The following is a 16,759-nucleotide window of genomic DNA, read 5'->3' as shown; positions in this document are numbered from 1 at the left end:
CGCAACGCTCTTGGAATAATACCCGATAACATCGTCTTTTCTTTGGTGGCATTCGGCTTCCGTGTCACAGTCCGAGTGATTGCTTGCACTCCGATACCAAAGCTTTCAAAGCGTTGGTGGACTGAATGATATAGATCTATCATCCTACTGGAACTCTAGGATCACTTTCCAGCTCGATCCATCAATCTAGTTCTTTGGCATCCATCCATTTGCATAGAGTTATCATCCATCATGGAACTCCGGGTGATCACAACACTAGTGCTAGCATTGTGGGTTTCTGGAGCTTTCAGGCATGGCTCCGGAGCTTCTCCTCGTGGGTCCTGGGAATTGCTCGTCGAAAACTCCGGTGTATCAGCCATGCATATGCTCGTCTCACACACCAACAAAGTTCTCATATTCGACAGGACGGACTACGGACCCTCGGCGATAAGGCTCCCGCACGGACGATGCCGGAACGATTCCTCGGATCTCGCGCTCAAGATCGACTGCTGGGCTCACTCGGTGGAGCTCCAAATTCCCACTCGCAACATTCGTCCCCTGGAAGTTCTTACAGATACCTGGTGCTCCTCGGGGGCGTTTCGAGCCGATGGTACGTTCACTCAAACAGGGGGATGGAACGATGGCGCTAGAGTCGTCCGCCACTACAACTTTTGCGAGGATTGCAACTGGACCGAGCAGCCGGGAGGCCTCCAGAGGCCTCGATGGTACGCCTCGAACCAGATTCTTCCGGATAATCGCGTTATAGTCGTCGGTGGTCGAGTGGCATTCAGCTATGAATTCGTCCCTGGAGATGGTCACCTCTACAGCCTTCCGTTTCTTCGCTCGACCAGCGATGAGCGATCCGAGAACAATCTCTATCCCTTCTTGCACCTCCTCCCGGACGGGAACCTGTTCGTCTTTGCAAACTCCGAGTCGATTCTTCTCGACTACAAGAACAACAAGGTCGTCCGGTCCTACCCGAGTCTACCAGGCGGCGCGAGGAACTATCCAGCGTCGGGATCCTCGGTCATGCTCCCGCTGCTCGCCTCGCAGAGATTCCAGCGCGTGGAGGTGCTGATCTGTGGTGGAGCTTCAAAGACGGCTTATAAGCAAGCATCGTCGGGGTCGTTCGAGACTGCTCTAAAAACTTGTGGGAGAATGGTGGTGACGGACAATAACCCAAGTTGGATATTGGAAGAGATGCCACTTCCAAGGGTCATGGGCGACATGGTAAACTTACCAACCGGAGAAGTTCTCATTATCAACGGGGCTCAACAAGGCACCGCCGGATGGAGATTCGCGAGAAACCCAGCTTTGACACCACTCTTGTATTCTCCCTCCTCAACTTCGTCATCCAAGTTCACCACTCTAGCTTCCGCAAGTATCCCACGCATGTACCACTCCACAGCGATTTTGCTACCGGATACCAGAGTTCTCGTGGCCGGGAGCAATCCAAACGTTGGCTATGACTTTAGCGAAGTTTTGTTCCCCACGGAGCTGAGGATCGAAGCTTTCAGCCCTCCATACTTGGACTCGTATTTCGATGGTGTGAGAGCTGAAATAAGTTCCATGTCCAAGGTGGTGATTGGATACAACTCTCAGATCACGATCGAGTTCTCGGTCTCGGTATTGGGCGACATGGAAGCTACTTTATATGCTCCAGCCTTTGCGACACACGCGTATTCCATGAATCAGAGGCTGCTCAAGCTGGAATCGAGCTCGCCAGTACTTGATGAGAATTCTGGATACTATACGTTCGTAGTACGAGCGCCTCCTACAAAAACAATAGCCCCTCCGGGGTATTATATGCTTTTCATTGTCAATAGTGGAGTCCCCAGCACAGGGAAATGGATACAAATGCTCTAGTCTATAGGCAATTTTTATTCTTTCACATGAATTTTACAAGGGATTCCACACAGAAAGACTTTGGAGGTTTCCTAGTGGCGGACGAAATCTACTAGGAATAGTAGTGACACTAAAACTTTGTGAAACGTTCGTCGGGGCTTCTTCTCAACGCTTTGACTTGTGTTGTCTGGATCCTAAATCAATAAAAAAGGCAGTAGCGTCATAGTGCATGAAATCTTTCACTGACTTTACTGCATCTATTTCACCAGGTTGCTCCATGCAGAGGGTAGTCCATGCTACATTCCTTCGGAAAATATTATATCTGCCTTATTTTCTTTGAAACTATAATCAAACATAAATAATAATAATAATAATAGAATTAAAAATAATAATCAACAATAACCATACTAAGCTTAGCATTTGGTTTTGCTTGCCCAAGATTGAACATTTGGCTTCCCATATTTATAAACAACCAAATTACAGTCTTGTTCAAGTGCCAATTCTGAGGGTGCAACACAATTTGGTTGGGGCTTGCAATAACTACTACTTGACCATAATGATTCAATATCAAATGCTCCATAAAGCACTAAATTTCCATCCTCTTGCATCCTAAAAACACAATCAAAACTCATCCCATATGTTTTTGAGTCCCAGATTGATATTTTACCAAAATATAATACAGCATTACAGTCTTCTTGCATTATAAAAATAATTGATTTCAAGAAAAATACTAGCCATTGACCAGGCCACCTGGTTGCTAGAATCATATTTTTGTATCCACTGAAAAGTGTAAAATCCTCTGGATTGCAAGAAAAATAAGACCCTGTAGCTATTATATTTTCATTTGATGGGGCCATTGGACGTGAGTGGTATCCTCTTACAACATATGCTAAACCAAAGACTCCAACTTCTGGGTCTGCAATAAATATAAAATAATAAGATGCACGTGTAGATAGTGCTTGGGGTAAAACTAATTTTGCCACTCTATCTATCACTTTAATAACTTTGGTATTATTCACTCTTCCATTCTCATTAGGCCGACTACAATCTGTGGATGCTGAGAAAATGTAAAAATAGATATCAATTACACGATCGCTGCCCTCTTCTGTAATGCTGTTCTTGATTACTGTTTTTACAGGTGTTGATTCCGACTCATACAACTCAAAAATAGGAGACATACGTAGATGAAAGAATACACGATCAATATCTCCTCGAGTAAGTGCTCCAGAGGTTCCTTTAAATACAAAGACCATTTCTTTACCAGGAGCTATTACTAATGCCATAGGGAAAACAGTATAATAGATCAAGATGCAAGGCAGCAAAAACATTTTCAATATTGAGTGAACAAATATCAAGCATTTGTCAACCTGTTGGTTAGAGACAAGGCTCTTCTCCTTGAGGTCCAGAGTTCCTAGTTGGGCCAATGATCTTAAAACATGTAACTATGCTGGAAATAAAAATTAAACATCTTCTAAGTGTGCCATCTGTCCTATAGATATGTATAAACTGTTGTTTGATGTTCATTGCAAAAAGAAAATGTTATTGTTCCTTGCGTTTACAGTTCTGTATAAGTTAAGGAAAAGGAATAGTTTGGAAAGGACGACAACTTAGATGCAAGATCTCAAAGAAAATAAATGATGAAAACCTTCTAAGGCAGGCCAACAAACGAGAGATGGAGTCAACGCAGGACGAAATACATGCTTAAAAAAAGGTCCAACGTGATTGTCTTCCGTGTCCAAGGATGTAAAAGCACATTATATGAAACGAAAAAGAGAAAGAGAACTCGTAAATTACCGTGCGTGGGATGCTTGTGGAAGCTAGAGTGGTGAACTTAAGTTGAATGCAAGAGTAGTGTTAAAGCTGGGTTTCTCGCGCATCTCCATTCCGGCGGTACCTTGTTGAGCCCCGTTGATAATGAGAACTTCTCTGGTTGGCAAGTTTACCATGACCCTTGGAAGTGTCATTCAAGACTTCTCTAAAAACTTGCGGGAGTATTGGATAGCTCTTCGGGCCGTAGTAGGACACTGAGTTAAACAGAGTTTAGTAAGCGAATTTTCTATGATATTATAGAGAGAACTAGCTTAACCATCTACTTAAAAAAAAGGATATCAAATCTTGATACGCCCACATAGTTGGAAATAGCTTTATGACATTGGGTTATAGATAAAACTCACAGCTCGCTGCTCCACAAGAGTTCTCCATCTTCCTACATTTACATATGGCAAATCTGGTATTGTTAGTATAATCCTTAATCTACTTTGACCACTGACTGGAATAATCAAAGTAGATGCCCTAATCGCGAGAACCATGGAGAAGAGAGTAGCAGTGATTGGCGCTGGCGCGTCGGGTCTTGTAGCTGCTCGGGAGCTCCTGCGAGAGGGCCACAGCGTCGTGATCTTCGAGCAAGCCCGGCGAATCGGAGGTACATGGGTGTATGATCCTCCACCGCAAGAGTCTCACTCTAGATCATCAAATGTGGCCCGCAATCATTCATGCCACAGCAGCATCTATCAATCGCTGCGCACGAATTTGCCGCGGGAGGTCATGGGCTTCTTGGATTATCCTTTCGTGCCGCGCCGCTCGTCCAGGGATGCGAGGAGATTCCCCGGCCACGAGGAAGTCTTGGATTACCTCGAGAGCTTTACGGTGGAGTTTGGGCTCCATGGCTACGTGAGATTTAACTCCAAAGTCAAGTATGTTGGATTGGTGGAGAGCAATTGGATCGTCAAGAGCTCGAGCAGCGCTGGAAAGGAAGAAAAAGAGAGTGAGGAGGTGTTTGACGCGGTCGTGGTTTGTAATGGCCATTATTTCCAGCCAAGGGTCGCTCAAATTCCTGGTAAGTCTTCTCAAAACATCTAAGAACTTCATAGATAGAACGAAGAACTCTTTGTTTCTACAGGGATTGAGAAGTGGCCTGGAAAACAATACCACAGTCATACCTATCGCACTCCAGATCTTTTCAAAGACCAGGTTTGGATGATCAAACTAGTGATTTTTCAAACCTGGAAAGCTCTCCATCAGTTTCATTGTTTCACAAGGTGGTAGCAGTGATTGGAAATGGTCCAAGTGGCCAAGATTTGTGCAGCGACATTGCTGCTGATTGCAAGAAAGTTCACTGGTGTGCCAAGTTATGGAATTCTCCGGTAGAGTCACTTCAACAAGGGAAGATCCAAAGACACTTGATGGTAAGATCAAAGTTGCGTTGTTTTCGTCTTCTCTCTAAAGTTTCTACTCTCAGATATCAAAAGCTGACAAAGATGGACGATTGCATTTTATGGATGGAACATCAGCTGTTGTGGATGCTATCTTGCATTGCACTGGGTAATTTACGAGTTCTCCTTCTCTTTTTCGTTTCACATAATGTGCTTTTGCAGTTACTTATATGACTTCTCATTCTTGGATACCAAAAACTACGTTAAAGTGGAAGACAATCGCGTTGGACCTTTGTTTAAGCATGTCTTTCCTCCTGCGTTGGCTCCATCTCTCTCGTTTATTGGCCTGCCTTGGAAGGTTTTCATCGTTTATTTCTTCGAGCTCTTCCATCTAAGTTGTCGTCCTTTCCAGACTATCCCTTTTCCTTTGAGCGAGCTACAAGCTAAATGGATTTCTGCCGTGCTCAAAGGACGAGCTAGTTTACCACCGAAAGGAGAGATGGCGAACGACGTTGTGGGCTTTTACAGAACTCTCGAAGCTCAGAGAGTTCCAAATCGACACACACACCGGCTAGATCTCGAGATGGTTTGTTTTCTTTTTCTCTCTTCTTTAGTTTTTATCTCTTTTAGTTTCTAATGCCTACTGTTTCCATCTAGTTCGACTATGCTGAATGGCTAGCAAAGCAGTGTGGAGGAACTTGCCATGGCTTTGAGCCTTGGAGGAAGGAGCTCTTTCTAAGCACACGAGATAACAGGAAGCTCAATTCAGATAGCTATAGAGATGAATGGAGTGACAATGATTTGCATGAAAAGGTGGTAGGCGTCCTGGCTACCAGCTTTTTCATGCGTGAACAATAAAAATAACAATAACAATAACAATAATGTCTAAGAAACAATAAGAATAACAATGAAGGAATAATAGCAATAAGGTCTTTTCTTTTTCTTTGCAATGAACATAAAACAACAGATAAATATCCAGATGGCACACTTAGAAAATGTTCATTTAAGTTGGACCTTTAACCAAATAAGCAGAGTCTAGTGAGCAAAATTTCTATGATATACAAAGAATATAAACTTACAAAGCTGGAGACATGGTTGCTTCAGTGCTGGATCTTCTTCGAGAGTGGGCAGAGTCCAACTCCAAATCTACAACAAAATGTTCAAGAGTGATCAAGGGAGAACATATGATAACATCAATCTTTTTGTGAATATTTCCTGGGGGGAATTTTTAACACGTTTACGCACATTCCAGCACAGGTGCTGTTCTATACACCTGGAAAAGTATTTTTACATCATGCTTAGACGGAGTGAAACAAAACAGCAGTGTCAAGATTCTTAAATGCATACAAAGAGAAACTATTCGGTGCGCCGCAAGCACAAGGACGCCCTAGCAGCATCTTGAGCACCTTTCGATGTTCGGTAAAAAAAAGGATATAGAAAAGAGCAAAGTAGGATCAAATCTGCTTTTTTACCTCGCACTACTACCCACTGGAAAACTGGCACCGTGATGGCAGCACTGAGCTCGCACGCCCACTTAGTTGGATGAAATAGCTTTTAAAACTATATCACATTGGATCAAACATGTTATAGATAAAATCATTGATACCGTTTCTGGAGCTCCGGGAGGCATGATGAACCTCACGAACAAGAAGCTCCACAGGAGTCCTTCCTCGAAGAACACCTTGGGATACATCCGAAAATCCATCATCTCCCGTCTTGGTACTAGCTCTTCCTGCATTTTACATACAAGAACAATGTAAGAGGGATATGAATACTCTCAAAGATTGAATCTTTGATAGTTTCAATTGGGATTCAAGTTACTCGGGTGGCTTGGCTGAGGTACCAATGCTAGTTTGACTTGGAATAATCAAAGTAGATGCTAATAGTGAGAACCAAAGTAGCAGTGATTGGCGCTGGTGCGTCCGGGAGCTCCTGCGAGAGGACCACAGCGTCGTGATCTTCGAACAAGCCCGACGAATCGGAGGTACATGGGTATATGATCCTCCACCAAGAGAATCACTCTCAGCAGCATCTATGAATCCCTGCGCACGAATTTGCCGCGGGAGGTCGCTTCTTGGGGATCTGAATAGAGAGAAAGAGTTCTTCTCTCTATTTATGAAAGTTATTCGTTGCTTTGGAAAAACTTACCAGGAATTTGAACAACTCTTGGCTGGAAATAGTGACCATTGCAAACCACGACCGCGTCGAACACCTCCTCACTCTCTTTTCTTCCTGCTCGAGCTCTTGACTATCCAATTGCTCTCCACCAATCCAACATACTTGACTTTGGAGTTAAACCTCACGTCGCCAAGCCCAAACTCCACCGCGAAGCTCTTGAGGTACCCGGGAATCTCCTCGCATCCCTGGACGAGCGGCGAGGCACGAAGGGATAATCGGTCAACCACCCCACCGCACCAGCGGCCGCGATTGCCCCGCTTAACCGCCACTTAATCGAGTTTGGATGATCAAACTAGTGATTTTTCAAACCTGGAAAGCTCTCCATCAGTTTCATTGTTTCACAAGGATTGGAAATGGCCCAAGCGGTCAAGATTTGTGCAGTGCTTGCAACCAAGTTCACTGGTGTTGCAAGTCATGGAATTCCTTACCAGAGCCACTTCAACAAGGGTAGATCCAAAGACACTTGATGGTGAGCTCAAAGTTTCGTTTCTTCTTCTTCTCGTATTTCTCTAACATTTCTTCTTTTAGATATCCTAAGATGGACGATTGCATTTTATGGATGGAATGTCAGCTGTTATGTGTACCACTCCACAGTTTTACTACTGGATACCAGTTTTCGTGGCCGGGAGCAATCCAAACGTTGGCTATAACTTTAGCGGAGTTTTGTTCCCATGGAGCTGAGGATCGAAGCTTTCAGCCCTGATACTTGGAATCGTATTTCGATGGTGTGAGAGCTGAGATAAGTTCCATCTCCAAGTTGGATACAACTTTCAGATCATGATCGAGTTCTTGCTTTCGGTATTGGGTGACACGGAAGCATGCTCCAGCTTTTGCGACACACGCGTGTTCCATGAATCGGCTGCGAGTTGATGAGAATTCTGGATACTATATGTTCGTAGTACGAGCGCGTCCTACAAAAACAATAGCCCTCCGGGTATTACATGCTTTTCGTTGTCAATAGTGGAGTCCGAGCACACGGTTCCAAATGGATACAAATGCTCTAGTCTATAGGCAATTCTTATGCTGTCACATGAGTACAAAAAAAATTCAAAGAGCGTTGGAGGTTTCCTAGTGGTGGACGAAATCTACTAGGAATAGTAGTCACACTAAAACAAAAGGTCTAAAACACTTCGTGAAACATATAAAAATTAATCATGTGGAACTTGATGAGCTTGTTCTCAACGTTTCCTACTGGATTCTAAATCAATAAAACATTCCAGTAGCGTTCCCTGCACTATGAAATCTTTCCCGAATTCACTGTATCTATTTCATGTTACATTCCGTCTGAAATATTATATCTCGTGGTAATCACAAGTCCTTATTTCTTTTAAATCTGGTTTGGCGTAAAATAATACTAATAATAATAGGAATAATGGAAATAATAATCAACAAAAACGAACATTTGGCATCCCATATTAAAATTACAATCTTGTTGGTTCGGGTTTGCAATAACTATTACTTGACCATAATGATTCAATATCAAATGCTGTATAAAGCACCAAATTCCATTTCTTGCATCCTAAGAACACAATCAGAATGCATCTTTGAGTCCTAGGTTGATATTCTACCAAAATAATACAACATTAAAGTCTTGATTTTTTTGCAATTCATTTAAAAAAACCCTAAATATAAACAAATAAAATAATTGAAATTGAAAAAAAAAATTGAAATCACAAATTGAAAAAACCCATTATTAATTACGAGGAAGTGTGTCATCTGTCATCTACTACTATAAGGAGCAAATGCCGAACTTTGTGGGCCGCCGGATCTGGCCAATCGGGGCCGTCGGATGTGGGGTAAACTGGTAAATATCGGTTTCTTACCACACGTCCTTTTGAAATATTTTTGTGAGGTTATGGGCTGGCCAGTGGGCGCGCGGCATGGCCCCGGCCAGGGGAGGAGGTGTGAGCGACACCCGTCTGCTTGCCTGGTAAAGCTCTCTTTTTTTCACCACGGCTCCTCCCAACCACGGGGTTTCCAGGGGAAGCGGGAGAGGGGGCACTGCTGCCCAGCAGCAACCAAGGACAGGGGATCGCTCGGCAATGCTGCATTCCCTTTTCCAGCCAGCAGAAGGAGCCCAAATCGTCCGAGCAGGATTTTGGCGACGAGCAGCTGCAATGGCGTGGCCAGAGGCATCGACAGGGAAGCAGCGGCCAGGGATTTTGCTGGAATGGATGGCGAGCAAGGGCGTTGCAGAGCCTGGAGGTGTGGAGGTGAGGCACGGGAATTCCTATTTTTGATCCAGCAGGGGATTCTCTTTCATCATGTACAGAAGTGTTGAGGCCCCGAGGAAAGCCATCGATGATCCCAACAAGACAATAGGGGTAAGCTTACCCAAACATACTGTGGTTTTTACTGACGAGTCTATTCTTCCAGGGAATGCACGTAATTGTAAAGTGAGCGGCAGATGGTCGGCTCCAGAGCACGCGACGAGCAAGTGGTATATCGTTCCATCACTCACGCACACAACACACACAACAGTGGTGCGATGGGACAAGGAGCACAAACTCATGCAGTAAGCAAAGCATTATCACTTCACTTGATAACACATGCTTTGTTTTATTCGCTAAACAGGTCCCCGAAAAGCTTGGCAGCTGCTTTGCTCGATTTTTTCTCGCAAAGACTTTTGGATGAGAGTTGAGCGAGCGAGCCATGTTCAAGACGACAACGAGCCAATCATGCCCTGCAAGCTTTGACTGCTTACTTCCGTCTTGCAACCATCTTCGTTCCATACAAGAAGCATTCTCTCGGCTGGGGGACTGCGAGGAAAATAATTCACACAACCAAGTAAGCAGTAATGCCTGGGCCACCTGCAATAATTTTGTGAGATAGATCCCTGTGGCCGAATGGAATCGGAGTTTAGTGTTCTTGTCCACAACGAATTGGTGGCCACATATTCCCATGGTAGTTTCTCTCTTCCTTTTTCATGTCTTCTTTGTTCGTATTTTTTATAATTTCGTTTTGTGGCAGTACCGATGCACCTTTATTTGTTTCAGGTTTTGGAGTGACTCTTCCAAGCAAGCAAGCAAGCGATGGACTGGTGGATATGGCTGCCAAACTCGCCGAGGGAGTGAGCAGGATGGACAGACACTTCATGGTGATGGAGATTCATTGGCAATCCTCACAGCTTCGTTACGTCTTGGGGTCTGTGAAGCTGGAAAAGAAGAAAGAGTGGAAATCTGCTACTCCATGCATATGATGTTGACAAGAGCTTGGAAGATTTCCAATGCTTGGAGATGATCCAACGGCCAGCGAGGCTCCATGTTCCCAGGGTTTTCTTCTCTTGGGCCGCCACACGACGGGATGATCCTCCATTTGAGCTCGTAGATCTGAGGCGCTGTGCTACTCCACAAATTCCCGGGCTGATCAATTGGAGTGTGTGCCTTGCAGATCCCAATTTGGTGGAGGAAACATGGCGCTCGCAGTGAGGTAGCAAAAATGTAAGTCTTGCAAGAAGACACTGTATCAAGTAACACACATCAATCTGTTCTTTTGGCAACACCCGATTGCATAGAAATGCCTGTCCATACCCCTCAGTAAAAATCTTTTGCTTTCTATCTGCCCTAATAATTGATCTCCATTTCCAACGTTTAAGACACTAACTACCACAAGCATACATATAGCTTTTACAACAGTAATATCAAGAGGATACTCTGTATCGACATCAAACAAATCTTAATAATCACATTAAACAGCAGTCAATTTCCAATTCCTATTTGCCCCGTTCACCTTAGATTTGCAGCACACTTGCTAGCAATTACCTATATAATGATACATCTGTTTTGACAATGAATATAGGTCCCTTATCATATATTTGTAAGTATTGTCATGCCTCACACTTTGCCGATGAGAACAAGTTTATTTGTTGCTAGAGTGGATAGGTCTACCTGCCTCCAATACTTCCATTACCACCTTTTCTGTATTCTGTATATAACTCATATAAACACTCTAATTTCAAGAGTAATATAAGACAATGTAATAATGCATTTGCTTTCGCATCTATGGGAGCTAGCATTGATACTTTTACGGGTCATGGTCCATACTGCTATAGAAATTCATGGACAAATCTATCACAAAATTATGCTATAACATCCTTCAATACATCAAAATCCAAGTTACAGTCAATTGTATATGCTAGATTCCAATGAGGCTACTGATATTAGAAAACAAAACCCTTTTAACATTAACTGTGATTATAATTTACTGCTTCAACTAGATATGATACTTTGACATATTAATCCACATGCACAAGCTTTTAGAATGATGTATGAATTGGAATGAGAAAATATTTCAAGAACTTATTTATGGTAGCAATTTACATGGAGTATATATGCTCATTAAAAATGAAGGCACAGACCATCGTCGATATAATACTCCACAAACTAATGATGTTGCAATAGTTTTCCAAAGTGAAGATGGTATGCCACCTTTTGACTGTGAAATATGCATTCATCCAAAATCATCAGAACCACAACATATATCTATTTTAAATGCTAATTGTGATCTTATGGTTTATCCATTGCTTTTTCCACATGAAGATAGAGCTTGGCATGACAAGCTTTCTTCTAACAAGCATGTAACACTCCTTCAATATTATATATATCGTTTATCCAAAAGAGATTCAACATTATCAACCTCTACAGTTACATATGACCAAATTTTACATATTGGAAAACTCACCCAACAATATATTATAGATGCCTATGTTAAAATTGAAATCAATATTATAGATCTAATCAAAAAAATATAAGAGTTGATTTTTATACAGGTTTAATGGATTATGTTGTTGGCAAAGCTGCTAATATAAATGCTCAATCAGGAAAAATTGTTATTTTACCTTTTACTTTTACAGGAAGCCCAAGAGCTATGCAACAAAATTACCAAGATGTTATGGCAATTGTAACAAAATACTCAAAACTTGATATTTTCATAACTTTCACTTGCAACCTTAAATAGCTTCAGATATTATAAAATCTACACCCTAATGAAGGATCTGAACACCGACCTGATTTAGTTGCTAGGGTTTTTAACATGAAGCTAAAATATTTTCTTCATGATATTACACAAAATAATATCTTTGGAAGATGTATTGCATTTATATGTGTCATTGAGTTCCAAAAAAAAGGTTTGCCACATTGTCATTTCTTAGGCATATTATACAATGAAAGTAAAATTAAAGACCGTGACACTATTGACCAATATGTATCTGCTCAATTACTTGACCTTTTATCAAAGCCCGAATTATTTGAAATAATCACATCACATATGATATATAGTCCATGTGGATTACTAAATCCTCAAAGTCCATGTATGGAAAATAAAGAATGCTCCAAAAACTATCCCAAAAACTTCAATGACGGAACTACATATTGTGTCGATGGGTACCCAGAATATTTTAAGCCAAACAATAGTCACACCTTCCTTAAAAATGATATTCCAATTGATAACAGATGGATTGTCCCATATAATAAATATTTATGTAAAAAATACAAAGCCCATATAAATGTAGAAATATGTGCATCAATTAAAAGTATTAAGTATCTTTTTCAATATGTTTATAAAGGATATAATTGTGCAACCATTGAAATCCAAACAGCTACTCAATCTGAAAATATATTAAATTGTGATGAAATCACAAATTTTATAAATACCCGATACATTTCAACATCGGAAGTTATTTGGAGGATATTTAGATTTAAAATGCATGAACATTCACACCCTATAATACGTCTACCCGTACATCTTCCTGACTTCCAAAATATGTATTTTACAAAAGGCTCGGAGCACAATGCCTTGCAAAGAGCAGCACATAATGGAACAATGCTAACAAAATGGTTTGAACTCAATATTTATTATCCGAATGCAAGACAATATACCTTTGTTGAAATACCTTTACATTATGTTTTCAATAAATTTGCTAATGTATGGTAATGTTGAGAAAAAAAAAAGTTATTCCTTGACTATACTCAGTATCTCCTCTAAATACTGAGTTGTACCACTTATATAATATTCTTCTTCATAAAAGAGGTGTGACATCCTTCGACAATATTAAAATAATTAATGATATAACTTACTAAAGCTTTTAATAAGTTGCTATTGCTATGGGTCTTCTTGATGATGATAATGAGTGGTAACTGTTTACAAGAATCATGCAATTTTCAAATGCCTACACAATTGCATCAACTTTTTACTTTCATATATATTTTTTGCAATCCACAAGACCCATTATATCTTTAGGATATTTTTAAGGATCAGCTCTCTGAAGATTTTGGGAGAACAAATATTGTATGCCAATATAAACTTGCTTTAATAGACATTAACTCAAGAATGAAAATACATAGTAAAACAAACCAATTATACAACTTACCTATCCCAATCCTAAATACCTCTATTCAACCAATACTAAACTACAACCATTCATATATAAAAATTTACCATCATATTAGAAACATGAATGTTGAACAATTAGCTATATTTAATTAAATTGTTACCATTGTCAAGTGCCCGACCGATACCAACCGTTTTATTTTTATTGATAGCCCTGGCGGTATTGACAAAACATATTTATTAAGTACAATGGTAAAATATTTTGAGTTCTACAATAAAAAAATGGTTTGTATGGCATTGCACATTACTACACAATGGACAAATGTCCCATGCAACCTTTAAGTTACCAGTTATAATTAATGATACATCTGTTTTTGGTTTAACACCTAATAATAGTGCCAGCAGATTTATGAAAGCAATACAAGTGCTTATTTGGGATGAAATTAATATGGTTTATACACTTGCCTTTTCAGCTATCGACCGCTACCTACGAGACTTGAAACGAAACAATTCTCCATTCGATGGCATTGTTATTGTTACAAGTGGTGACTTCTGTCAAACATTACCAGTTGTCCCACACAATCATTAAGCATAAATTGTTTCCACATTTATAAGAATGAATAGTCTATGAAATCTATTTAGAAAGTTCCAATTGCAAACAAATATGCAGCTTGGCCCCAAGTTCCCAGACTGGGCAGAATAGCTATTGAAAGTTAGTGATGGAAATAATTACACACAAAACCCTATTTTACCACTTGATTTTATCCTTTTTCCTTCAGAACTAATTAGAAGTACCTTTATTACTAATTTCGTATTCCTATGTATCGAAGACATTTTAAATGTTCAAATTGCAGCAAATAGAGCCATTTTAACACCTTTCAATGATGATACATTTCCAATTAACAACAACATCATCTCTCAATTACCAGGTCCACCTCAAATTTATATTAGCATTGACTTTGTTGATGTTGAACACTTTGAAGATTTCCCAATTGAATTTCTAAACTCTATTACTCCCTCTGGACTACCACCACACAAATTAATACTAAAAGAAGGTTGTATAGTTATTCTTCTGAGAAATATGTCTCCAATAATTGGATTATGCTATGGGCAGCTTTATGTTGCACTCTCAAGATGCATATCACCACAACAACTTGCAATTCAAGTTGACACAACTCACACAAGGTTGTTTAATTCCATTCAATTCATCAACATTCACCATCAATATTGTATATAAAGAAGCTTTATATTAACTAACTCCTATCCTACTACACCTTAAAACATAAAAACAAACTATAATAAACTTTGTTTATGTTTTAACTTTCTCTATGGCCCAATGGATAGCAATGGACTAGTGCTAGAGATGGAGGAATCATCTCACAAGGAAATTGTGAAATGTGAGCAAATTTTGTCACAAAGATATTGGTGAGTTTGAGAGGCTTTGCCAACTACCCAGCACTGGCTGGGCAAATACTAGTCTATAATAATAAGAATGAAGAACCCACACCCCCGCAGCCGTCCGATCCCAGGCCCAGGGCAGCCTCAGAAGCCATGGTTCTCGGCAAGGGGAGGTTAGCCCAGGCTCAGGCCAGGGCCGGTGGCCATGGTTAGTAGGAATATCGGCTCAATGTTGTGGTGGCCAATGGGCGGGATGCACGCGTGGCCAGGAAGGGAAGAGGGCGTGGTGACAGGTGTTATGCCATGCACTCCTAGGGCTCCATGGCTGCTCTGGTCGGACATGGTTGTGTGGGCATTCCCGTGAGAGCCTGTGCGTGGTAAGTAACAGGGGTGAGTAGAATGGTGGTTGGGCACACAATCCAGGCTCCTCTCGGGATCAACTCAAGACTGTGAGAGGCAAATTGGCTCATCTTCAACTCAGCAAAGCTTTGATCCCTGTTCTCCACTGCCTCACGAGCTCTTTGGCCTACAGGAAAGCAATTATCAAGGACACTCCCTCTTCATCCCCGGATTCTCTCGAGGAATCCCTTGCTGCTGGGCCTGGTGAGGGATTTTTGTTTCAGCACATGCTCGGGATCAATTCCGTTTGTAGGAACTAGGTGTTTCGAGTTGACGTAAGGCTGTCAAGTGGCTGCATGTCGCGCATGTGATTTCGGGTATCAAAAGTTACCTGTCGACCAGTCCTTACGGACACTCTTACCTTACTGCCACGATGGCAGGAGGTCGGTATTGCTGGTTCCTTTTATCAGCCCCTCTTGTTTAAGTGTTAGTAAATTGGATTTTGCATCTGTACTTGGCCGGATGAGCACAAGGACGGAATTCCTAAGTGTCTATTCAGCCAAGTATACTTGGCCTGGCTTTTTAGTTCTCTTTTGCTCTGTCTTGCACTGGCTTGACAAGAACCCTCGCGTATTGAGATTGGTCCCTCAATATTGCTACATGATAGCTTACCGTGTCTGCCAAACACCCTCGCTATCATGCCCTTTGTGTTATTCTAATTTCGGTCCCAAATGCTATTTATGGAAAGTGTCTAGATTTGCTTATTTGGTATATCTACGGAATGTAGAGATTGTCCTGAACACAATGGTGTTCGTCCCGTGTCCAAATTCACAATCTAAGGACATTCCATATTTAGTAAGTTTTGAGCTTGTCCCAGAGACTAACTCCTGATACTAAGGGAGGCTTGGGGTGAAAGCCCAAAGCGTGTGTTCCTCAAGGGGGGGGGCGGGGGGCTGTGGGGGGTTCCAAATGTATAGTAGGGATAGTGGGTAGGTCGGGCATGGCCGACCAACCTGAGGCATAGTCTAGCTCCCGCTTGCATGCCTGTCCTTGTTTTGCGTCCGGTTTGGGTCTAAGCCCAAGCTCCATTCCATGCTAGTTGGTGGAGTACCCATGTCCTCGCGTTAGGCCACCGGTATGCCGAAATAGCGCCAGACTCCATTTGGCTCCGTTTTGCATGTTGGTCCTGGCATTGGGATGCTGGTTACTCTAGGACTGTTCTAAGTCGCTCCGGGCTCCTGTCCCTTCGCTCCTTGGGCTTTATGCTTGGGAGTTGCTCCGTGGTTCGGTTCCATCACTCCTTGGCTCTATGCTTGGGAGTTTGGCACCGTTCCTTTATTCAGTGGCCCAAGGCCCTGAACCTCGGGTTCTTATGGACACGTGGCATGTGACACGTGGCATCTGTCACGTGGCACAAAGAGGGTTTAGGTTCCGCTTCGTGGTGTTATCCTATGGTAAATCACCATAGGATAAAGGGTCAAAACCACGTGCGCTACATTTGGTATCAGAGAGTGAGTCTCAGCGAGTACTATACAATGAGA

General features: G+C 41.8%; 2 protein-coding genes across 2 annotated transcripts; both read left to right on the top strand.

The window, feature by feature from the left end:
* The first annotated feature begins 88 nt into the window (after positions 1-88).
* Positions 89-1,888, top strand: LOC9642595 (aldehyde oxidase GLOX). The gene has a single exon (XM_002973638.2). The coding sequence runs from the start codon at positions 232-234 to the stop codon at positions 1,843-1,845; it is 1,614 nt and encodes a 537-aa protein (XP_002973684.1). The 5' UTR covers positions 89-231; the 3' UTR covers positions 1,846-1,888.
* Positions 1,889-4,122: 2,234 nt separating this feature from the next.
* LOC9642158 (flavin-containing monooxygenase FMO GS-OX-like 4) lies at positions 4,123-5,834 on the top strand. The gene is made up of 7 exons (XM_002973637.2): positions 4,123-4,660; positions 4,724-4,794; positions 4,863-5,009; positions 5,063-5,145; positions 5,199-5,334; positions 5,389-5,562; positions 5,634-5,834. The coding sequence occupies exons 1-7, from the start codon at positions 4,132-4,134 to the stop codon at positions 5,832-5,834; spliced, it is 1,341 nt and encodes a 446-aa protein (XP_002973683.1). The 5' UTR covers positions 4,123-4,131.
* The last annotated feature ends 10,925 nt before the right edge of the window (positions 5,835-16,759 follow it).

This window comes from Selaginella moellendorffii, unplaced genomic scaffold (genome assembly GCF_000143415.4).
Source record: "Selaginella moellendorffii unplaced genomic scaffold, v1.0 SELMOscaffold_22, whole genome shotgun sequence".
Lineage (NCBI taxonomy): Eukaryota > Viridiplantae > Streptophyta > Lycopodiopsida > Selaginellales > Selaginellaceae > Selaginella > Selaginella moellendorffii.
The sequence above is the reverse complement of the archived record's forward strand: the minus strand, read 5'-3'. Positions and strand labels throughout refer to the sequence as shown.